Source organism: Venturia canescens, chromosome 10 (assembly GCF_019457755.1).
Source record: "Venturia canescens isolate UGA chromosome 10, ASM1945775v1, whole genome shotgun sequence".
NCBI lineage: Eukaryota > Metazoa > Arthropoda > Insecta > Hymenoptera > Ichneumonidae > Venturia > Venturia canescens.
The window spans coordinates 17,209,678-17,235,229 of NC_057430.1; the positions used below are offsets into that span (position 1 = coordinate 17,209,678).

Here is a 25,552-nt window from a genome sequence, read left to right on the forward strand (position 1 = left end):
AACACGCGCGCGCGCGCAAAAAAACACTCGCGGAGAGAGAGCGAGAGCGATAAGAACGCATGAAATATTTCCATAGATGCATCGTACATGAGGGCAAAGAGGATAACGCCAAGGATCGATGACTCTCCAGAGGGAGGATCTCCTCGTCGCTTTCTCTTTCCGGCGTGTCCGACCTACCGTAAGACGCCGTTTCGATCCTCAATGAGGAGAGAAAGAGAGAAAGAGGCCGAGAATCCCTCTTCGACGAGCGCACTCACGCGATTCGCATGTGCAATCACTCCGCGAGCTAAACAAACTCAAATCATCGTGACTACGGAATAAAACAATCGAGCAACTGTCAAGCGCGGTTCGAAAAACTTATTCAATTTATCTACATTTTTCAAACGAGACTTGATCATATTTTTCAAAAATCCTCCTCGATCCGCGCGAATTTGAGCGTGTTTTTTTCGCGTCATACGAATCACACTGACGACTCGAGCTCTCGAGTGAAAAAAGTGCAGTTGCCAAAATCGAGTTTTCCTTCGGAGTTAACTGAGACTCGAAAATAACAAAAAAAAAAACACATCAATTTTGACGATAATTTTTAAAAAAGTGCCATTTGGTTCACGTGAATCAAAGTCTCGAGACTGAAACGAAAGCCCCGTGACGGATTTCCAAGGAATAAAAAAATTCTTTCGGACTTGAAGAGAAAAAAGAAAAAAGAATTTGTAAAACTTGGTGACTCGAGTAATCTGCAAAAAATAGCCAGTCGCCCTGGCCTTCCAAAGTCCCCGAAGAGTCGCGCGGTCGAGTGCGAAACAATTAAAAATACGACGGACTAGAAGAAGGAGCTTCGTACGATCAGCGAAAGTGTCTATAGATTCGCGTATTTGACAATAGGAATGACGCGGTTTGACACGTGACGTTTGCTCGTGCCTTCTCCGGATGTTCATTACCGAGGATAATTCAGAGTGCGGAGAGGACGGCGGCGCGTGCCGTCTGATCTCGATAAAGCCGCGGGATTCGGAGCGCGAGATCGAGGAGGAAATAATAGCGAGAAAGAGGATCGAGAGGGAGGAGAATTTCGGTGAGATTTTCGATGGCGAAGCGAAAAAGGGCTCGAGAAAGAAAATCGCGCGTTTGAGGCGAGTGATCTCGTCGCCTTGGGACGAGAAGCCCCCGGCCGAGGATCTCTCGCCGACGATAATTTGGGACCTGACGGCAACGAGCAACGACGACGATTTCGTCGACGGAATTTTGCCGATAAAATATCGAGAGCGTTTGAACAGCTTGCCGGACGAGTTTCCGGATCTCGGGCCCAAAAGACCGACGAAAATCTACGAGCGGCAGCCCCTTTTCCGCCCGAACAGTGAATTCGCGGTGAGCCATTCCCTCGGCGAATCGAACCCGTCGAAACACGCGACTTTACAAATCGGCGATTACGAGCCCGGGGGAATGCGGTGCAGCTCCGTCGTCGCTGGTGTCGATGAAAACGACTCTTGTGTTTTACTCGGTGTTAGATTTCTCGACGAGAATCAACGCGAAACGGAGAGCAAACCCTTGGAATACTCGAGCCCGCGGAAAGTCGACGAAAAATCGACGAGGCGCGATCGCGAACGCGCCAGACTTTTACGGCGACGAGGAATCAACGGTAGATCTGCCTCAGTTCCGAGACTCAACGTGAGTTGCTTTTCGTTATTATGGAAAAGGGAACTCAATCGAGTTCTCATCATTTTAAAATCGCTTCGAAATCATTTCATCCGAAAACCAACAAATTTTCTTTCTTCTTCCATCGATAAAACGCACCTTCGGCATTTCCATATTTCCAAATCCGCCAACACTCACTCCCAACGATATTTCCAAGTGCCGTATACTTTGTCCGCGGAGCGACTTCTAACATCGAGTGTGCTAAAAGTCCTTCCACTTTGGCGCACTTGTACCAATAAATCCCCCGCAGTAATAAGCATGTATTTCGGTGCCTGGTACCGAGAGAGCAATATGACAAGCGAAAAATCACAATAAAAAACGAAGCGAGGAAGGAAGCTCTGCGAAGCCATAAAAGGAATCTCCGTGAAACGCGGCGCGCGTTCTTTGCTTAGAAATTGAGTTTATATCCGTGGGGAAAACGCCATCGGGGGCGGTGCGGGGGGGGGGGGGGGGAGATAGAATTTTCAACGAGAAACTCCGAATTATAATTTCCAACAAATTGTACAAAAGTCATTCGAACCTAAAAGATTCGAGTTGAAAAAATCGTTCGCTCGTGCGGTTTCCAGACGAAAAACTCGTCAGCTTCACATCAGTATGAAAGGGAGGCTGAAAAAGCGTTGATTTTCGAGCCTGACGTGGACATTTCCATTTGTAAAAGATCAACATCTTTATTGAGAGGCCGCGATCGCGGGCTTCGTTATAGAGCGCCCGCGGAGCAAAGCGAAGCGTTCTCTTCCCTTCTAATCGCAACAAAACGGATTCATCGAGCTCGGCTTTGTGTCACTTTTCTTCCCAATCATAACTCCAGCTCATGCGAACGATGATGCGATATTTGTTTGATTTAGAAGGCCTGTATATGTACGCATATTTATCTTTGTAATACGCTCGTACATCTCGCGTGCCCCGACACCAACCGCGATACCCGTCAACGTGTCCGTCACGCATTCCAACGACGGCTATTTTAAGATCCCGCGCATAGTTCATCCGAGACTCCCGCTGCATTTATCTCTCCTCTGCGTATGTAGTGTATGATTATGGAGCCCCGTCGTGTGGCGCGGGCGTCGACAAACGAATATCGTATTAGCTCAACGAGCGTTGTTGAGAAAACATTTGAGTTATGCGGCCCTCGAGGCGCCGAAACTCCCATAAACGTTTGGCGAGTCCCATCGGGGCGGGTTTTTCTGCTCGGGGAAACCGGAGAAAGATCATTCTCGAGTGCAGTTGATCGGGTGTCGATCGAAGACGAGCGACGATTCCCTTCCGAGAAGTTTCCTTCTATTCAACGGCGAAACAATCGAAGCGCGATTCTCTTTGACCCGAAGCTCGATGAGTTTCGTTTCGATTGAGGTCACACCGCGGTGCAATGATCCGAATCTGAAAAGGCTGCTGATCGAACGAGGAAACTTGGAGAACGAAGCGTTCTGTGGCGACGAAAAAAACATTGTAATTCCAACGAATACGGTTTTTCTCGGGCATTTCGAGCCGCGTTAGTTTTGCCAAATGTCCAATATTAGCGGGGCGTTTTGAGTTCAGGTTTTTTCAGACCGGTCGACCTCCTTAACGCACTAAATATAAACAGCAAGGAATAGTGCACAGATTTAATGAAGTGCCGATCCCTAATTTGTATGCGCCACGTTTTCCTACTTAATTACGTCGACGCGATGCCACCTTGCGGGGGTGGCAAACTTACGTACCCCACTTTTCTCACTCCGTTCCTATCCATTACGTAAGTGAACGGCTTCTCTATTCGGTATGCACCTTTAAGGCGTCCGACCTGAATAATGCGAACTACTCTAGTCCCACACGAGCACACTCGCTCTCGCTCTCTTTCTCTCCTTCGTGTCTACTTTCGCGATCGCACACATGCTCGGCTCAATCGTATTGCGACGCCAGAAACCCGCACGTTTATTCATAACGTATATCGACGGTTCTTAGTTATTGCACCACACGATAATACCTACATGCATTGCGACGGGTGAAATCGATTTGTAAGCCCCTAATTCCTCGCGAAGGATACACCGCTATTCGAGTTTCCTTCGTCGTATTTTCACGCGGCTCGCGGCACAGCGGATTTGACAAGTTGTTTTTAAAACTTCACTTCTGAAGTGGCTCGATAAATTGGAAAATAAAAATAGATGTGAATCAATTTGGAGCAACGAATTCGAGTGGAAAAACGTGGGTAAATGGACTTTTCAATTTTCCAGACTATTCGAGTTTTTAAAGTTTTTCTCCGAGAAAATACGCTTCCGGTAATTTGCAGTTTGGTTACTTTTCCGAAAATCGATGCTGCACGTTTTTTTTATCATCAACTGCTTCGATTAGTCAATAATAATAATATTTATTTGTTTAAGATCGTAGACCTATTACAAATTATCTGTTTTACAGGCTACGTTTTACAGATATAATTTTATGATTTATCTTACTGACTAAGTATAAAAGCTCGATTTTTGCAGCTTAAAGTTATGAAGGCGTATATATTTTTTATGAACTCTGTGGGAAGTATCTCTAAACCTGCAGGGTAATCGAAGTAAATATTAGTTAAATATTTATCCCGTTGTGGTTTATGTAATTTACATTCATTTAGAATATGTCTTACAGATTCATTAGCCTTTTCATCACAGAGTAAACAAATATCTTCTCCAGAAAAACTATATCTAAAATTTTTAAATTTGAACGAAAAGAAATGTTTGCCTGCTAGCCTGCATTGAGCCATGACTCTCTTGTGGGCTAAAGGAATGTGTTGTAGCAAATAATTTTCACATGCTAGTACATTGAGTTGTTTGATTTTTTTATAATCCAAACTATAGGATGATAGCATAACTTTTACAGCGTCGGCACGAAATCTTACGCTACTCATTACTTCCATTGCAATGGGGATAGCCTTCTTAAGAGTGTCTGGCTTCATATCGTTAAGAATATGATCTAAATGGAATTCTTCTAACATCGATTTCAAGGTGGTGAACCAATTGTATCTTTTGACGTTTTCTTCTGATAGATCTAATGCTATTAGTTTATCTAGGCTGATTCTCGGATAACGGTTTGCGGGCATTTTGAGGATTCTTACAAGATAACCAAGTGCTCTTTTAATAATGAGTAATTCTAACGGGTATCTACCTGTTTCAATTCTGACCATGTACTTCGGAGTGGTAGGAGATATTGCGAGAAGGGACTTAAAGAAGCGTTGTTGTATTATTTCAATGTGATTGGTGTAATTTAGCCCCCAAATCCCTGCACCATAGAGTAATGTTGATTCGACAACTGCTTTGAATATTTTAATATTCGCTTCCCAACTATTCATGCGCGTGGCTATCATTGGAGACCAAACACTGCCGATTGCAAGTTGTGCTCTTGAAACGAAGTGCGATGCAGCCATATTGAAGAGTCCTGAGCGAGAGAAAGGGACACCCAGATAGACATACGATTTGACAATTTCTAATTGTTCATTTTTGTACCTGAAGGGCCGTGATTTTCGAATTCTTCCTGCTTTTTGGCATATCATGATTTTCGTTTTCGAGGTATTAACCACTAATTCGTTATCGTCACAGTATGCTTCGAGTATGTTTAATTTGTTTTGTAAGCCTATCGCGTCCTCCGCGGTTATAATGAGGTCATCTGCAAATAATAATAGTTCCATATTCTGTTTAGTTTTTCTACATCCTTTCTCTATGAAGAAATCCTCTATATCCGCTAGTAATAGTGAGAATAGGATCGGGCTGGCCGGGTCCCCCTGTAGCACCCCTTGTGTGGTTTCTATTTCTCTAGTTCTGTTACATCCATTAATTCTTACCTGAAATCGAGCACTTTCATAATAGTTTTGTAATACTGTCACCATTTGTGTTGAGACACCTAATTTTAGTAATTTTTTCCACAACACTGTATGCGTTACTGAGTCGAAGGCTCTCTTGAAATCTATAAAAGCTAACCATATTTTCCCTCTTGGTTTGCTCACTGCTGTACTTATTTTTGTGTTCAAAGTAAATATATTATCCTCGCAGGAACGTTTTTCTCTGAATCCTGTTTGTGCTTCAGGGATTATATTATTCTGTTCTGCCCATTGGTTTAGTCTGTTAGCCAAGATTGTTGTGAATATTTTTGCAAGCGTGTTTGCAAGTGTTATGCCTCTGTAATTCATTGGATCATGGATATCGCCTTTTTTGTAAAACATTATAACCTCTGAGTTACCCCAATCCCTCGGTATTACTCCCGTAGAAAGCGTTCTATTAAATAAGTGTATCATATAATCTCTCCATTTGGGCGGCATAGCCTTGTAAAAGAAACTCGGAATTCCATTCGGCCCTGGTGCTTTATTCGCTTTTAACTTTTTAATATTTACCAACAATTCGTCTGTTGTGATTGGATTATCTAGTACTGCATTCCTGGCTCTCCGTGGAATTTCCAGATTTTCTTCTCGGTTCGGCAGTATTGACCGATAGAAAGTTTCCCACTCCTCACATGATATTGGACACTTGTTTATTTTCCTTTTTCGAAATCTATTAACGACACCCCAGAAATTCTTTGCATTTTTTACATTTGAGACTGCTTTTGTGACCGATTCAAAGTATTGTTTTTTAGTTATTTTTACAAGTTTGATATATGTTTTCCGTTGTTCTTTAAATTGTATTTCACTACCTATCGTTTTATTCTTTATCCAGACTTTATAGAGCTTTCTAATTTCCTTTTTTGTTTCTCTACATTTTTTGTTAAACCATGGCTTATCTTTTCTTCTTATTAGAGCTGCCTTTGTCATTTTCCTGACCATTTCTAGTTCAATGGCACTGCTACGGATCGCGGTTGTAATGTGACGGCTTACTTCATCCGGGTTCTCGCTATATACTATTAATTTCTTATTCATGTTCTCCCAGAAATCTTCATGTTTTTCAGGTTCCCATTTTAGAATTGGGTTAATCATGTTTATACTATTTTGTTCATTCGGTGTGTTGGGTGTTGACACGTCTAGCCATACCTTAATTGGGAGGTGGTCAGAATTGCCTATATTCAATACTGCGAAGTCATTAATCCACTCTATGCAAGCCACATTAATCCAAACCATGTCTAACACACTACTACCTCTCCCAATAAATGTAATATTCCCGTTTGGGTCTGCTTGCGTTCGTCCGTTAAGTGTAAAAAGTCCCAGTCCAACGAGGTTATCTACGAGAATCGAGCCATTATGATTATTATACTTATCACATGACTTCCTTTTGTGTGATATTTTAGACGAATATACTATGTTTTCATCTATTTGATTGTTCAGTCCGATACGACCATTAAAGTCACCACCGAGAATTATTGGGATGTCGTGAATCTCCATAAGATCTTGAATGTAATTTGTTAACATTGTTAATCTTTCATTATAATGATGTTCTCTTATATATACCGTAATTACTATTACCTCAAGTGCATTAATAGTACATTTTATCGCTATCCATATGTTACTTATATTTAGTACTGTGTAACTTGAGACTAATTTTTGGTTAAGTAAGATACATAACCCCCCACTGGCTCTACCTGCTGAATAGTCTTTAGATGCCGGACTAGTTATAATGTCATGCACATTGAAAAAAGAATTCGACATGGCGATTGAATCATCCAGTCTCCATGTTTCAGTCAACCCTATAATTGCGCAATATTCAACATCTTTTTCAAATTCGTCTACTGTTAGTTCGAAAAGATTTTTTAACCCGTGCACATTCCAAAACATGATACTCTGTTTCATAGAAGCTTCTCTTGTTTGTGTTAACCTCAAGTTCTCATTTTTATTATGATTATTACCCTCTCTCACTGCCGGATTGGTGTCGGTTAGTTGATGTTCTTTGTCGTCTTGTGTCAGGTTGTGCTGTTGTGCCATCTCATTACCGTCAGTTGTTGTTTCCACGCTCATTCTTTCATTGCAGACGTCGATTCTGTTATGGGTTTCCCTCCGCCAGATGTCAGTGTCGTAAATTCCTTCGTTCCCTTTATCCGTGTCATTAGGAACGCTGTTGTTCGTTTGTTGTTCGGTTACGGGTAGATGGCGCATTGCGCGATGATGGTGATTTTGGGTGCTGTGCGTCTTCCACAAGACCGTCATACTTCCATATATAATTTTTGCCATCAATTTGAAGTTTTTTGTAACCGATTTTGATTTGTCGCCCATTACTTTCCTCCGTTCGAGCAATAGCTATAATATTGTTCTGAATTTGGCGTTCTCGCGGCGTACGGTCATGTGTGATGTAATATGGCGAGTCTTTCAAGCGATTCCTGTTGTCCATAACCCTCTTTTTATCATTTGCTTCTTCCAGTTTAGCTAAAGTAATCCCGGAGTTCCCGTCTTTTCCTCTTTTCCCAATAGGGTATGCCTCCCTGATTTTTACTCTCACCTGTAGTATTCTTTCAAGAAACTCCTCTACGCTACCTTTGGTATCGTAGGGCTCGAGCTTGAGTCCATGAATGACGATGTTCATTTTTCGATCTCCCCTGTCTCTTGCTTCTTCTTTTTCCTCGAGGTAGTGAATTTTTTCTTGTAGAACATTTTTTTCCTCCTCCCATTGTTGATGGTGTTTTGTAAGATCGTCTTCGATTCTATTGATGCGATCCCATGCTTCTTTCGCCTTTATGCTGTCCTCAGTCAGTTTCGTAACCATGTCTGTCAGATTCTCCAGTTTATCAAGGATTCTGCTTAGATCCTGTGAATTTTGTTGTTCTTCGCTCGAAGTGTTTAACCCTTCTCCTCCACTTTTGGTTTGAGATTGAGTTTTTCTCTTAATTATATCCGTGATTTTCTGGGTGGATTGGTTTTTTTTCCCAAGTCCTTGTTTCGTTTCTAAATTCTTACCCGCCATAATCGTCAGTTTTGTTTCACTTGCAACTCAGATACGCGCGGTCTAACCTCACTTTTTACTATCTTTCTGTTTAGCTTACAGGTTATATTAGACTAACGATCTTTTCTAACATTTAGTGATTGTACTGTTTATTTCTGAATTGATGTTTATTTTAGGCACTTTTTAACAAGTTTGTCACAGAAAATCAACGAAATTTTACGGAAATTCACAGGAGCTTGCTAGAGTACGTCTACTCGCATCAAAATCCAAGATGGCCTCCCCGCTTCGATTAGTCACCATTAATGAAATTTCGTTGGAAGGTTATCCATAAAAACCACAAGTTATGGGGTTTTGAAGTCGGAGGAAAAATGTTGTGAAATCGGGTATATTTGAATATTTTAGAGTTCACACACAACGAACTGCATAATTACCCCTTTCCTAGTCAATAGCACGTGAACGCACTTCGGTATGGTAATTTTGTCCTTCTGTCGACAACAATGTTCCTGGCGAATCGTTGATTATTCAGGAAAAGCTTGTTAATAGGATTGCACCTCGTTAGGCGGTGCCGATACGAGTCTAAGTCGACTTTATTAACGAGACAATGGAGCTCATCCTCGAGAATATGCGAATTCTCTATTCAAACTCAACTCTGAATATTCCGTTGCGGCGTATCTTTCTCCTCGTGACGTAAGATTCGGCCGTCTAGGTGAAAATAGTAGGAAAAGCAAACTGCTCGATTTCGTATCGGGACGAGGACAAAAGTGTGGCTCCGAGTTCCGGTTCACGTCGGATCTTACGACACTGACTCGCTTCCGGCGGGATTCCGGGGATTCGAGAGACGTTTCTGGGCTTCCTGATCAGAGTTTAAATCCCACGAGTTAGTCCGTTTTGTTCTTCGACGAGTCCCGATGGAAGCAGAAGTCAACTTCCGGCTGTCGCCTGTGGCCGTCGCTTGAGCTTCCAGCAAACTGCTTACGACAGTTTTTTTGGTCCCGGAGCTCGATCGGAGATCGAAGCGAAGTTGGTGAATGAGAATCTCCGAGCAGCGACTCGCTCCTTCCTCGCAGCAGCAAAGCTCGCCTGGGTTTTGTGTTCTCCCTGAGAACCTCGCGAACGAAGAACAAGCACGTTCGCAGAATTGTGATCCATTTTCGGACGCTCTTTTTTCGTTCGTTTCGACTCTGGCGAGCGAACACCCCTCATCGTTTCTTCTTCGTCTTCCATGCTCTCGCGTTTGAGCCTAAAAGTACACAAGGATTCCATAGGCCGAGTTCATAAGCTGGCTGCTCAATTCCCAGGCGGATGATGATCCAAAAACGGCTTCGCGAGCCAACGAAACAAGCCGGAGGCGTTGGAAGAACGTTACTTTTTGCCCGCGCCTCACTCGCACGCCCCTATCAACGCTTCGCCTCTTCGCCACTTCGATGATGCAAATTTATTCTCTCACCGCTTCGAAGCTTTACGAGTTCCCGATTACCCGAAACTCGTTCGCGAATCATCAACATATTTGTTTCGGGCACCGGAGCACCCAACAAAAATTCCAAATAAAATGAGATTTGAAGACTCGAAACATCCGCGAAGGCACGTCATCGAGGTCGACATTCCAAACCACAGAGACATCGCCACTTCTCCTTCCACGTCCCTCCGTGTACACGTCAACGTGACGCCTTTTTCGAATACCGTTAAAAACCATTCCCAACTATCTTTTCTCTTTCTCTCTCTCTCTCTCTCTCTGTTAGTGATTTTTTCCATTACCGCACATGCCTCACATCCAAATGCGTGAGGTCTCGACTCCGAGCTCTTTATCATACGAGATTCAAACTCGCATCGTAGAGAGAAAATCGTCGGAATCGTGAGTGGAATCTTTATCCATTGGATCCACATATCGCTCAACCCAACATTTTTCTCCGATCCGCTTAACCGTTTCGAAGAAAAAAATCAATCAACTCGAACTAAATATCCAGCAAACATTCCGCTCCGAAAACGAATAAAATAGTTTTAGATCAAACTGCGGATTCATTCTCTCGGAAAACATTGCAGTTGAATGAAGAAAACTCTTCCCACAACGTCAATTGGTATTGAATCAACAATTTTTATTCTCAGTTTTTCAATATTTGGCATTTGATGACCGTGAACGCGTAATTTCTCACGTTACTTTTATAAACATTGACCCAAGTTGCATAAGCTTGATGGTAATAAAAGAATTTGTGTAAAAATTTGCACATTTCGGTCCCCAAATTACGAATTGCGTCCCATGACAAAGAAACGATCTCAATTCTTTGTTTCTGGTAACCGAAACGCACAAAATTTTGAAAAGTTAATTCGAGTTAGCGTCGTAAATACAATTATAAGGAGAAAAAGGGATCGTGAGTAGAATTTGGTTGATAGAATCAGTAGTTCGTGGCTCCTCGTGAGCCTCGCTCGACTCGAGCAATCTCAGAAGGTATCTCTGGAGTATTTGGAAAGAGGAGCGAGGCCTCGGGGTCTCACTTTTGGGCTCTTCCGTTTGAGTAATTGAAAATTAATTCGGTGAAATAAAATCCGTTCGTGGTTACGGAAAAAAGGTTTAGGAAGCGAAAAATTCGAGTCATAAAGATCAGTCAAAAGTCACGAACGTGATGAAACCAAGGAGCGAAGGAACTCGTTATTCCTCGAAATGCGAGGGAAAATTCCACGCATTAATTAAATGTCAACGTGTATAGTAGGAGCCTGAGAGAATAACGAGCAGCGAGCGTTGGAAACTTTTCGAAAGAAAATTCAAAACTACGACCAGCACTCGTGATTCCTCAAAGAATCCTCAAAGCTCCAATAACCGCCAATTAAACCGCCGCGAATTCCAAGAATCCTTGGCCATTACACCAAACCGTTTATTCTCACGGTAAAAGTCATTAGTTTCGATAAGTATTATGAATGCTGAGTGAAGTCCGTATACTCGCGAAGCCTGGAATTCGAGCGAATCGGCGCCTCGAGAGCCTACCATTTTTCTATCCCGTTCATAATAATATGGCGTCTAGTCCAGTATTGTGAACGCGTGTAAATTCATGTACAGGGGAGCCCGAGATTGAGCCGAGTGCTTAAAAAGGTACGAAAATTTTCATTTTCTTCTTATCCCCTAAATTTTTTATTTTTTCAATTGAAAAACAAAAAATGGACTTTTTTTTGGATAACAAAGAGATAAACGGAGCTTCTGAAACTTCTGAAAAGTACAGTGCGCTCTCGAGTAGCCCGTTTTGACTCGGTCTCCCCTGTGTATGCCTATATGAACTGGTTGTGAAATTCCATTCGACGTTTGCAAACGGGCGCGGTCTTTCCGCCATTTTTTTTCACCTCGCGTTCACCGCAACGAGCCAAACAAATATAATGTGCAAAGTCGACGTTCCGATGTCAAAAGGAACAGCTCGTCGGGCTCGATCCGGTCGAAGCGATGGATTTACGCCCTTTTCCAAATCAGCGATGGATATGTATGTCGAGCCGTCCACGTTCGACCTTCCATCGATCATTATCGCTTCTGTGGTCGTGTCTGAGGAAGTAGAGAGGGAAAGTAACCACTGAAATGGTTGTTGAGACGATTCGGTGGATCGTCAAGGGGGGGCTCCGCGACGCTTCGTTACTTTCCGGGTCGATCAACACTCCTGATTTTGGTTCGCAAACGCCGAAATCGTTCATCTGTCTTCGTGAGATCGAAATGGGAGGGGGAAATAGGAAAAACTGGGTACTCGGAGCCCGGAAAACCTCCGAGTCCGGGTCCCATCGCGAATTTCTTGTTCGAGGATCACGCTCCTTCGCTTTCCGTCCATTTCTCCCTCCTCGCTTTTTCTTATTCGAGTTCCAGAAAGGAAGAATGACGCAATTCTCCCACCCACCAGAAACGAGAATGGCTTTTTTTCTCCACCCATTTTTTTGCCTCATCCCGAGGCTCAAGGCTCGTGGATAAGTGAGCTCATATTTGCTCGTTCAGCGATGATCGAGCCTGACCGCAGGATAAACAATAACTCCGTTTCCGAGAGTCCTCACACCTCGATACTTCACGCTGTGAATTACAACGCGGCTCGACCATGATTCTCACATTTTGTACTCCCCCCTCTGCCCCCATCGTCGATGTCTCTCTTCGCGTCGATCATAATAAGCCACGCAAATCTTGCAACTTTCATTCGCACCGTGCCAATCCAATCGGGAGTTCAATTGCTGCCTGCTGGAAAACTTTCAACAGACGAAGAAACTGGTTATGTCAAGATTTCTGGCATTCGACTGGAGAAAAATGTTGACGAAGCTTGCGAATATTTGTTGGCCGAAAACGGGCACAGGTTCGATCGAAATCGCAGGAAATTTGAGGAGGAAGCTGTGAAAAAAGGGAGGAAATTTTTACTTACTCCTCCCGAGAGCCCTTCCTCAAGAGCGATTTCTAAAGACAAGCTTTCGAGTACAGTCGTTGATATTTCAAAGAACGAAACGTCGGCGAAACCTTCCGCGCGAGCCTTTCGAAGGGTTGAGCCGGTCCTCGAGCTCACCAAGGGTCAAGTGGCAGTATTTTGACGCGGTGAACACGTTCGCCGGGGGATGAAAGGGCGTTTGGAAATTGAATCGCAGCGGGGTGCGGAGGAGGGCGGGGTGAAAAAGAAAGCGGCGATCGAGAAGCCCTGCTCGGAGTTCCATTGTCGCTGTTATTTGCATTCAACCCCCCCTCCCCACTTCCCTTCGTCGAGGAGAGCATAATTATTAGGATTCGCAAGGAATTACAGGCCGCGAGAGAGCCCCGGATGAGGTCGCAGGGGCGAGAAACGCCTCCGCTCGCCATTTCCTTTTTTACTTCGAATCGAGTATCGAGTGTTGCAAAGCACAGCTGTTTCCACGAGGCTTTTTTATATTTGGGCGGAGAGAGAAAGCGGGGAACGAAAAAAATTATCGCCCTCATTATTTGGCCGTTTTGCGACGCGATTCTTCGAACAGATGCAGCGCCAGCCTTTGTCGCTTCCTGCCCCCTCGCCCCGCGGTTCCTGCTCTCATCTCTCTCCCGCTTGCAACCCTCAAACGCTCCATACAGGCGTTTAATCCCCCGCCATTATTTCATCGGCTATTGAATGGAAGCTTAATTTTCGAGAAACTCTCTTTCTCTCTCGCTCTCCGCTCGCCTCGAGACAAAACCTTCGGAAACGTCAACCGACTCGGTGCCGATTGAACCCCCTCGCGTTCTCGGTCGGAACCAGGCGATCGGAAACTTCGGATCCTCCGATCAGCTTCACTCGTTTCTTTGTCTCCTTATCGCAGTGTTACAATTGCCCTGAATCTTAACGATTATAGTGAAACTGGTATGAGAATACGAGCTTCGACCGTGGCGTCGAAAATTCGAAAATTTTCGAGTTACGGACGGACCGGGATCGCGAAAATTCGTTTTTGCAGATTCTCTAATTGGACACGACTTGGGCGGATCGGGGGGAGGCGAGACGGTTGAGAAAATAATCTGAAAAGCTTGACACTCTTTCTCGCAGTCTGGACTAATATAAGTTTCGGATTGCGTTTCGCCCGAGAGATTCGCGTCTCGATTTAACGAGCCCGCCCGGTCACCGGAATTTCCGAGTTGATTCGAGCGAGTAAAAGGTGCGCCTTTGAAAACTCCTCACTCGTAAGTTTCGAAAGGGAAAGCGTTGGTGCTCATCCGGCTGCACGTAATGTTTATTAGAAAATAGCGTCGTCGCTCGCCAACTAACGAGAAACTTGCTGGCATCTCGCAGCTTCTCATATGAGAAAAAAGAGCATAAAAACCAAGCGCGAGCGTCCCTCTTCTTCGTTTCCCTTTCTCATCCTTTATCTCTCAATCGCTTCTCCTTTTCTCAATCAAATTTTCCTTTTTCACCCTGCTCCTTACAAATCCGCTTATGGAAGAAGCTCTCATGAGCGATAAATTACATTGAGAATCATTAGACTCATAACCGAGACGAGGAGCCCATAAAGGAAGGATCAACTCTCGGCCATTTCACTCCCTCGCGCGCGATCCAACCTTAATTAACTTTTCCAGCCTCTTGCCCCCATATTATCCCACCGCACCGCTCTGAACGTCTTCGTATCTTTGCACACGATCGTTTCGATATGCACAGACACGCGCGCACACATGGGTGCTGGACACCCGAGGAAATGCCTCGATTCGAAATGCACTCGTAGCTCGACCGGGGCAAAACGGGCCACCTGAGAAAACATCCAACTTTTCAGATTTTTCAGAATTTATAATCTGACTCGTTGCAGTTTTTGGGCCGAAACTGGAACCCCTCAAAAAGCTATGAAATTTGTTTCTCCTAGTGCAACTTTAGCCCAATCCACCCCGACTGATTCACCTAAATTCTTGAATCGAATTAAAATATAAAAAATGTAAAATATTTCGAAAAAATGATAATTAAAAAATATCAAAAGAGAAGAGGTTTCGATAAAAATGGTAATTGGAATAATATGTTGCCAAGTAAATTCCAAAGAATGCCATTATTTCTAATAATTTTTGTGAAAATTCAATAATCTCGAAGGAATGAAAAACAAAGTTTTCGTATTTTTCAAGTACCCCGTTTTGCCCCTGTCTCGCCAATTTACAGCGACGCCCGTACGCGCACAAGATGATTTTATCACCGCTCGCAAATCTCGAATGGTCGTGTCATCTTCCAACACTATTTACATGTTGTAATGAGCTTTTTATATCTCGCTCTTACTACACGCCGATATTGCGCTGTAGCTTTTATTCACATTTCTTTCTCTTTATCTCTTTCTCTTCGTCCCTCTGTTTGGTGCTCTTTCTCGCTCTTACTCGGAATATCGCGCAGAGGCATTCACTTTGCGGGGGCCATACCTTTTCCCTCTTCAACGAGGACGTGTAGGTGCAACTTTCTTGTGCTCGGCATTCCATTCTGGTCAGCAACCTGCGTTTGCGATCCTGACGCGAGAGGTATCCCCGAGTCCCGCATCGGGCTTCGCACATACAAACAATATTTATCCGGCGACGAGTGTATGTGAGCGAGTGTGTTGAGCGCGAGAGAGTTTCACAGCATCCCAAGACACGAACCCGAGACTTATATCGCCCCCTCCCCCCTCTTTTCCCTCCGGGGGCTCCGCACTTTTCGCTTCGACGAAAGTAAGAACGAGTTTCGTGGAATATCTCTCCACCAGGCTCAAAGATCCCGCGAAAGGGTTATCCCACCATGCTCCTTCGCTTTGTAAACGGTTTTCTTCACTTTTTTTTATTCTCTTTCCACTTTTATTTCCACGTTCTGTTGTCTCTCTTTCTCTCTCTTTTTTCCCCTCTCTCGGCTCGATCCCCTCGTGCGTAAGTGCAACGACCCTCGGTGCCCGATCACTTTAGCCTCAAGTACGGAAATCATTAGAAAGTTCAATCGCCATCAGCGAGCTTCGGCGATTTCGGGATCTTGATCGTCGAACCAGCTTCGCATTGGAGCTCGAATTCGCTTGTTCCATCGCTGACTACAAACGTCGAAAATCGATCCCGTGATGCTGATGATGTTCCTCGGGCGTATCGCGCATTTCTTAGTGAAACGTCGAAACGAATGGAGCTCATTTCCATATACTGAAGAACTTTTCTTCCTAACGAGGCGTTTTTCTCCGCGGTATTCGACGCGCAATTAAAACGATACCGAGGCAGATTCATCATCGGTTGATTCGAACGTTCGTGCAAACGTACTCGAGCCACTTTCGTTTTGTTTTCTCACATTCAACTCGTTCGACGTTCAAACGTATCGATAGTAAAAGTTCGTTGTAATAGTGAAGCGTGAATGAAAGCGATCGAGTTGGCAAATGGTCCAATAAACATCGGGAGATTCCAGGCCCGGATGAATGGACCAGAATTTTATTTCCCCAAATAGGCCGATCCACCGGGGATCAAAGCAAAGTAATATCCCAGCCGGCTTACTGAAATTTCCCTCTTATTTGTCCTGCTCCCCCGATATTTGTAATATCGGTGGCTCCATATGGATATAAATTCATTGGCCGCACGATCGTCAACAGGCTCGAACGAATTCGGTGGATTATTCTTGTACCCGTAATCACTCGAGTGTGTTTACATCGTTTGGTGGTTCACGCCCATCGAGGGAGAAAATTGCAGGGGATGCTACGGTGCACTGCAGATTGCATCGAGGGCAGGGAAGCCTCAATTAATCAACGGGGGGGTCCGAAGAGCGAGCCAGAGATCGAGGGACCAATCGGGTCCGAAAATTCTCTTGAAAAAAATCTTCCACCTTCGACGATCCACCGAAATCTCGTCAACGGTGCTTCGACTAAAAAAACAGCCAAGCCAGAAGCCCGCGATTCGTTCGCCCTCAAAGTTTCAGGCCTGAATCTCAGCACACTCGGTAGATTTCATCTTCCTATCGAATTTCCTAGGCTCGATGACTAAGCGATTTTGCTCAAGCCAACAGCAGTTGGACAAGAACGAGGAAATAGCGCGATTACAAAGCTCCGGCTGTGCACACCGGGACAACACAATCGTTTTGTTAACCGTACGATCCCATCCCCCCCGCACGATCTGCACCCATAACAGCCCCTTTCTAAAACGCAATATTTCACTGCTGTACGAGCATGTGCGATCTTCCTATCGCGTGCTCGCTCCGAGTCAATGAAGGGAAAGGGCTCTGGAGTGGGATCGAGTTCTCCGCTCTCTCCTCTACGCGTGCTCCTCGAACTTTTACACCCTCGACGTTGTCCGATCACATTCTCGATTCATCGCCCGTCGGAAGAATCACCCACATATGGCTCATGGACAACAAGTTTTCTGTTTTGTTACCTCTGCGGTCACGTCCGTCCAATTTATGGCGACAAATCGAACGTGGACGTGGACACGGACAATAATTGATGGGGTTTTTGGCACTTTTCCGAAATGGCTCCGAGTCTGAAAGCGAAAAATCGAATTAATGGATTGGATCCTTGTTATTCAATGAGTTTGTGTTAAAACATTAAACATTCCCTGGGAAATGGTCATCGATCGATATCGTTTTAACGACCATCGTTAAAACGAGTTTCTGGTTCTACTAATTCGAGAGCTCACGAGCTGCTCGTCGCCTCGAGCGAAAATAAGACTTCGTGGGAAAAATAAATCGAGGGCTTTGAGACAGATTTTTATTTTTTTTTTTTTTTTCGTTAACAACTCGATGATTCTGGAACTCCGCGAATTTTGCAATTTTTTTCTTTTATTTATTTATTCATATGCTCATTTGATTTGAAAGAGTTTGAAATTTGATGGTTTATCTTGGTACTCGCAGAGACATTTGGACAAGGGGAGCGATCTTGCGGAGGCTGCGAGCGCCAGCGGTCTTCGCGAACTCGCTCGATCGTTGAAGCAGCATCTGCGTGGCTTCGGTTCGCGTCTGGAGGACAGACGAGAGTATCTCGAGGACACGTCGAGATGTTGTCTCCTGCAGGATCGGGCGTACGAGTGGGCGCACGAGGCGCGCATGGCGGGGGAGAGAAGATCCCAACAGTTTTTGATGGCCCGACCGCCGCTTCCGCCCGAACATTTCACCGAAATGATCGGTCTCGCTGAGAAACTCGGCAATGATGTTCTGCTCGAACAGTGCCGCATCGCCAGGAACAAGTGCACCGAAGCCCTCGAGTTTGCCAGAAGCGTTTCCGCACTCGGCAGCCCTGCGAGACGGAGATCTCTCGCTCCTTCCGAATCCGCTACCTCCTGGGACGATGGCCTTGGAAAACGTGAGAATCTTTTTTTTATCTTCCCATAAAAATTTAATAAAATTTGGTAAATTTATTTTCTAAAGGTCGAACCGGTCGAAATTCAATGAAACTTTCATAAATTTTCAAAAATTCATATTTCGAAATTCCAAGCTAAATTGAAAGATGAAAAAAGAGCTTTTGTTCCACTCGATACGGAGACCGCAATAAAGTCAATTTTTCACTCGATTTTCCACGTTTCAATTGTAGGAGCTTCTTGGGACGACAGTGACAGCAACGCTTCGTACACATGTCCAGCGGAGACGATAGGAAACGGCAGCAACGGGAGTGGTCGTCCAGCCCTGGACAACATCGCCGAGCTGCGCGAAAGTGCCGAGCAGCTTTTGGACTGCTCGCCACCAAGAACACCGCCGAGAAGCCCTGCACCGAGGAGACTCGCCAAGCCACCGGTCAATTCTCATCTTCACAGAGCGCCCAGCATTGCTCCTGGCATGAAAGCCAAAAAGTACGTTCAATAGCGCTTTCGAAGCTCCAGAAACGATCATTTCGTTACGTTGAATTTCAATTTTCTGATTTCATTTGTTTTTAATTACGAGGGAAAACAAATTTGGAGCAGAATCTTTCGAGACGCTTTTTTCGTCCAATTTTCAATCGATTAATTTTTTTTTTTTTGGATTTTATCATTTTTTTCCTCTCTCCAGAACGATACTGCTCATCATGAGGGAGATGATACAGACTGAACGAGACTACGTCAGGTCTCTCGAGTACATAATCGAGGTGAAAAAAGAAAAAAATCATATTTTTATAGCAAATTCAATGAATTATTAACGAACGAAGGTAACTGATGGTAAACGAAATTGTACGAAACAGAATTACATTCCGGAGCTGGTTCGGGAGGACATACCACAAGCTATGAGAGGCCAGAGGAACGTCATCTTTGGAAACGTTGAAAAAATCTACGAATTTCACAGTCAACACTTTTTACGTGAATTGGAACAGTGCGAACAGTCACCGATGATGGTTGGACAATGTTTCTTGAGACACGTGAGTAAAGCCTTCGTTTTTAAAGCCTCTTGAGCAAGAGTGGAGTTCGTACAAAATCGAAAAATAGGAATTTTCGATTTTTTGTCAATCGATGGAGGAGCAGATTTTCCATTGAATTTTTCGTTGGCCCCGACAGGAAAAGAAATTCTATCTCTACGCTCTGTACAACAAGAACAAGCCGAACTCAGATTCCCTGATGGCGGAGTACGGAACGAGTTTCTTCAAAACAAAGCAGCTGGAGCTCGGTGACAAGATGGATTTGGCGAGTTATTTGTTGAAGCCGGTGCAGCGAATGGGAAAATACGCGTTGTTGCTGCAACAGTTGGTGAAAGCTGGAACCGATTTGACGGAGCAGCTTACCGGTAAGGAGGACAAGGACGAGCACGAGGATGAGAGCAAGCCGATCGTTGAGGGCGAGGCCGACCTGAGGGCAGCTGAGCAAATGGTTCGATTCCAATTGAGGCATGGAAACGATTTGCTGGCCATGGATTCCCTCCGCGATTGTGATGTAAGCTGAGACCAATCGCTGCACCAATAAACTTCAAGCTTTAATCACAAAAAATTGCACGAAAAAACTCAAAAATCGGAGTCGATTCATCAATTTTTAAAAACTCTTTGTTCTAACGAGAGATTTTGTTTGCAGGTGAACGTCAAAGAACAGGGTCGACTGCTCAGACAAAACGAGTTCCTCGTTTGGCAGGGCAAAGGCAAAAAATGCCTGAGACAAGTATTTCTCTTCGAGGATCTCATACTTTTCAGCAAAGCTCGGAGGTTTCCGGATCGAAAGGTAATTTGAGTGGATAGATGAGAGAAAAGTTCGAGAGTCTTTGATCCAACGGATGAATTTCTATCTACTCCTCACCCGGTGCGACGATTAATTGTGCACCCCTTCAACCATTTTTCCAGAACTTGGATATTTACATCTACAAGCACAGCATCAAAACAACGGACATTGGCCTGACCGCGGTGATCGCGGACTCTCCGACCAAGTTCGAAATATGGTTCCGCAAGAGAAAACCCGGCGACACGTACACGCTGCAATGCGCGAGCGAAGACATCAAGAAAGCGTGGACCGAGGAACTCAGCAATCTCCTGTGGAAACAGGCGCTTCGAAACAGAGGTACGAGTCACAATTTCCACTCCAACAATGTGCAGACACAATTTCTGTTGAATCCTATAAAATATAAAAAAAAAAAAAAAAACATTAATTCGACGAAATTTTCATTTATTTTGCAGAAGTGCGCCTCGCCGAAATGTCGAGTATGGGAATAGGAAACAAACCGTGTCTGGACATCAGGCCAAGCGCCGATCAAATCAACGACCGTTCCATCAGCGTTGCTCAACTCTCCAAAAGTGAGTTTTCCTCTCATCAAAACACAAATTCCTACAATTTATTGGAATCAGGCATTGATTAATTTGTCGAATTTCAGCTCCGAGATTCCGCAACTCAATAGCGGTCTCGATGTCCGACGATTCCGGACGCTGCAGTCGGCGACCTCACAGCGTTATATCCGTGAGCTCTTCGTCCAGCAGTGGTGGTAGCAGCGGACCTCCGACCACTCTCCATCTCGGTCTAGACACGAGTCCACGACCTCATCATCGAAGCACCACACTCAATAGCCAATGCAGCGTCGGTGAGTGCTTTTCCGAGTTATTTTCGTATCAACGAATACTCGAATGTTGAATTTTTACGTATTTTTCCAGTTTTTTAAATATTTCGATCGTTTTTCAACTTTCGTTCGCGTTCAAATTTAGCATTATTTCATGTTTTTTAGCTTTTTGTTTTCTATTTTCAATTTTCGTTTACAGACTTCTCGAACGTTTTTTAAATACTTTTTATGGATTGTTGCATTTTATGAATTGAAATTGATGTTTTTATCAAATTTTCAAAAACTTCGCTAATCGCTGGGATTTTTGTTGAAATTTTTGGAATAAAATTTAGAGAGCGGTATAATCGCGGACATTTCCATCGTGTCCGACGACGGTGGGGACGGAACGGATCGGAATCATTGGAAATCGACGATGGAGAGTCCAACGTCACATTTGACAGCGACATCGACGCCGCTGCAGTCGCCGACGAGTTCGAATCCAGCGACGTTGAACGCGAGCTCAGCATCGACGACGGACGTAAATTTGACAGCTTACGATCAAGAAATGTCCATTAATCTTTGAACGACATTCCCTCTCAATCGGGCCTCTTGAGGGATCCGATTTATATTTTTTTACAATTTTTCTTCCCTGAAACAGAGCAGAACGATAACAAAACTCGTACTTTTGTATTTTTTTTTAAATTTATAACCGAGGGAACCAAAATGAGAGATGTACGTGCGTAAGCTCACTGCCCGCTGAAGCGGAACTGAGAAAAAAGAGCCAATTCGCCACTCTGGAATGTCGATTTTTTTTCTTCTACTTTCCTTCGAGATTTTTCTTTTTTCAATACGCACAGAGGTACCATTTTTGTAAAATAATGTTAATATTAAAGGATCCATGATGTTGTTGGCACAGAGAAAACGAGAGACTTGATCGATTGTCATTTGATCAAGGTAGATTTGATTTCTCTTTAACTTTATAAATATATAAATAAATAAATCATCAAATGAGTTAATATTTACTGGATTAAACAATGTATATAATACGATTTTAACGACAGTCAAATTTGTACAACTTCCTTATAACGCGTTTATTTAATATTTCTTACTCATTTTTTCCTCCATCTCTATCGCTGCTCTCCACCAAGAAGCCAAATTTTCATTTTTTCGATTTCTTTTTGCTCTCGATCTTGCAGCAAGCGTTTAATTTTTTCCCCGACCGTTTGAACAATTATTGGGCTCGCGCGTGTGGATCAAATGTTTTTGGACCGGCTTGAGAAATGAAAAAATCGACGATTCAATAGCCGCACATTGTAAGCTGGACTCAAGACAGTCCACATTTGGCTCGTACAAAATTGCTTCCTCGGTCGCGATGATTTCGCACGAGCCAGTCGCCGTCAGCCCACTCTTTCGTTGCCAAGGTCTGCCAAGATATTGCGATTATATCTCATGGATAACGACCGAAAACCTTTAAAGAAACAAAATGGAAAATTATGATCGAGCACTTGTATAAAAACACTAGTTTATTGGGGAATTTTAGTATTTTCTGAATTTATGATTCAACGCACTCGAAAGTGCTTTTTTTCAAGGTGAAATGGTCACTCGTGTTGAAAAAGCCTCATTTTTCGTATATTTTTTTCTCCTTCTTATTTTCACTGAAAAAGTGACACACGATATTCGAAAATTGATTACGAAAACCAAATATTCAACGTTCCGACCATGTCGGATTCGATTTTCAATCTCATTCTCATGAAACTCCGTTTCATTACGATGAGATCGTAACGTCACTTTTACGTAAAAAAGAGAAAAGTAGATAACCGAGTAAAAATAAACGAAAGATATTTTTTTTCAATTTTACGACCCGTGTCTATAAAGTCCTATTGTAAGATTTTTCGGAGCGAGGAATATACCAATAATTGAGCATTGGGTAAAAATCGTCCCAGAGGCTTGTTTTCGTCATTTTTATATACATATATATATATATATATATATAGAGATAATATAAATATAAATAGTGAAGCACAAAAACGATACATCGGTGCATCGAGCGAAGAGCATGTTTCGTTTGAATTTTTTCATCGAAAGTAAGACTACAACACTCTCAGAAGGACAAAATATTATATTTTCTGTGCAATTTTGTCGTTTGGTCTCGCTTTCGAACCAGGAATAACTACATCGAATACATGGGAATCATGTATTTCGATTGAAAACAAAAGAGATAAGAAAAATGCGGTACCTTTATAAGAAGATATGCCAATAGTCATTTAATATTATTAATCGTAGATATTTATTAATATTTTTTTAAATAGAATTATCGTACTACATAAATATATATGAAGAATTACATAAATATATATAAATATACATGAAGCTGTCATGTGAGACTTTCATTCCGGAATCCTGACCGTTTTTCATTGGTACAAAAATATCTCAAAAATGTCAGAATCGATGAGAAAACAATTTCACATTTATCGAGCTTTGATGATTTGAGAATTTATAAATCATATTCTTGCACGTTGACCCAATTAGTGCTTTTGACAAAAAAAAAGTTTTTAATATTAGAGAAAGTCAACTTGAGTTTTTTTCATAAGAGATAAGCTCAACTTTAGATATTTAAAATTAATTCTTCTGCAGCGAAATGAAATTTTTTCATTTGAGCATATCGGTGAGTCGCCAAATGAAGGCAGTTATTTAAAAAAAAATAGAAAAGTTGAGAAAACCACAAATTTCTTTAATCTTTCCAATGTGTCGGACAGTTAAAATTTTGTATCATTGGAAAGAGTCAGATTGTTGAGATAAGAATTTCAAGTGGATTGCCTAATGTATATTTATACATATCTATAGAGGGAGTAATTAAAAGTAAAAAAAAAAAGCATCATAATGAAAGTTGTATATACCGAATTACGATTGATAACACTTTTATGTCAGTATTGTACTCTGTATCTAACACCGATGTATTTTATTATACTTATATCAAATATATATATACTATATTGGGTGCCTTTTTGTAGCGAAAAACATCGAGACTCGACGATTGTATAATTTGAAAAACCGGGCGGGTAATACAGCCTAGGAGCCTGGTTCTTCCGAAGTTTTTCATAAAGATGGCCGAACAGCGTCATTGAACTTCATTTTTGATGATGCAATCACTTTACTTTCAGGCCATTTTCGGTAAGAGAACAATATATAAATAGATATATATTCTCATTCTGTATCGTAAATTCATTAGTCGATTATGTACGTCAAAATTCAAATAAAGAGCAGAGTTATGAATAAAAAAAATTGGAGGTTATTGAACATATTGTGAATGGTATTGCAATAAACACGATCTCTTCCCTATTTGCCTCACAATTTGTTTTTCGTATTTGTCATCACTTCATTGTATCGCTCCAGCAAGAAACAATACAAATCTTGCTGGCAATTGAGAAGTGATCGTAATGTCCTCATTTATTTCGATGGTCATCCTCAGAAAGCACATTTCTAAAACTTTTTTCCGTCACGTGTGCTTTTGTTTACATTCTCACGGATGCCAAACTATATACTGCGCTTTGTTCGATTGATTCCGAGATGGGAAAACCTACATTATCGACCTCTACAGGTAGGATGACGATCTGCAGATCCGGCCGAGTTCAGTACGGTAAACTAACGTGTCGAAGAAAGCGCCCTTATTGCAGACTTCGTTATATGTATCTATAGTACGTACATTCTATGCGTTCCTGATTCAAAGTTTTCCAATGCCCAAACTCACGCCTCACGCCTGTTTGGTTCTTTTGAGGACTCGCTCTCTGCTCTTTTTCGTCATTCTAGCATATACATCGTGGGCGTTATTTGTAAACCTGGAATATTCGATTACAAACCGAAATTCGCGAAAAACAAATTTCCTATCGACTTCGATGATTTGAATGGTTGAGACAACTGTCATTTTTTATATCCGTTACTGATGAAAAATGGAACATTTATTGTGTCTTTTCTGTCGTATAAAACTCATTCCATCATCCCTGTTCGGACGCATGTCTAGTCGCGAGGGTGTGATTCGAACGGAGAATCAAGAATGAAAATATAAAAAAATAAACAATCGAAATACAGTAATCGATTGTAACATCACTGCAAACACATGCATATCCGGGTACGAAATCGCAGAGGTCACATTGTGTCAAGTTTCTATCTGTTCATATATGTCGCGTGAGTCGCGCAGGTCGCGTGGGAGCAGCGCAGCTAAGGAAATAATAATAAAAATGATGATTGTTTTGGAGAGTAGGTATAGAATGGTACGATCAATGACAAAACCTTGGTTGGATTGGACTACTGTACAAAAAGGAATGTGGGTTCGGTACTTGTTCGGTACAAACGCTGGAGTAAGGTTAGAGGAGAGTAAGTTGATCGGGACTGCCGTTGCCGTTGGCGCGGCGGCGCGAACCATGGCATGTGGTATGTGTTGCGAGTGCTGCAGAGCACATGTGGAAATGTCAACATCGCGTAGCAATGAGAGAAAGAGATGATTTTTCTCTTCTATTTTGGTTGTTGGCAAGGAGCAACAAAACAACGGATAGAGAAAAACGGGCAAGGGATCGCGAGCAGAAGTGTGGGTAGGGGGAGGGGACAAAGCGATGGAGTAAACGCATCCTATTAAAAAGGTTCAGAGAACGTGTGTGATGTGTGCCCTGCTCTAACCGATTCGCGATTCGCGATCCGCGACGTGACTCGTGACGACGTTTGGCCTTTGCTGACTATTATGTATGACGATCGCGTATATCGAGGAAA

The 25,552-nt window shown here is 42.9% G+C and overlaps 1 protein-coding gene and 1 long non-coding RNA gene across 3 annotated transcripts in view; one reads left to right on the top strand and one right to left on the bottom strand.

Annotated features, from left to right (window-relative positions):
* Positions 1–24,088, top strand: part of Pura (Puratrophin-1-like) — a 152,008-nt gene extending 127,920 nt beyond the window's left edge. For both annotated transcript variants that reach the window (XM_043430087.1, XM_043430088.1), the window contains exons 13-22: positions 17,732–18,179; positions 18,408–18,663; positions 18,860–18,935; positions 19,029–19,202; positions 19,339–19,710; positions 19,846–19,989; positions 20,109–20,322; positions 20,439–20,555; positions 20,633–20,836; positions 21,145–24,088. In XM_043430087.1, coding sequence (XP_043286022.1) covers positions 17,732–18,179; positions 18,408–18,663; positions 18,860–18,935; positions 19,029–19,202; positions 19,339–19,710; positions 19,846–19,989; positions 20,109–20,322; positions 20,439–20,555; positions 20,633–20,836; positions 21,145–21,374 — 2,235 coding nt within the window. In that variant the 3' untranslated portion in view covers positions 21,375–24,088. The remainder of the gene's footprint in view (positions 1–17,731; positions 18,180–18,407; positions 18,664–18,859; positions 18,936–19,028; positions 19,203–19,338; positions 19,711–19,845; positions 19,990–20,108; positions 20,323–20,438; positions 20,556–20,632; positions 20,837–21,144) is intronic.
* On the bottom strand, positions 18,038–20,606 carry LOC122416934 (uncharacterized). Its single transcript, XR_006262192.1, has 3 exons — positions 20,484–20,606; positions 20,065–20,376; positions 18,038–18,169 (listed from the first exon to the last, which is right to left on the bottom strand). It is a non-coding gene; the product is annotated as an uncharacterized lncRNA (long non-coding RNA).
* Positions 24,089–25,552: the final 1,464 nt, after the last annotated feature.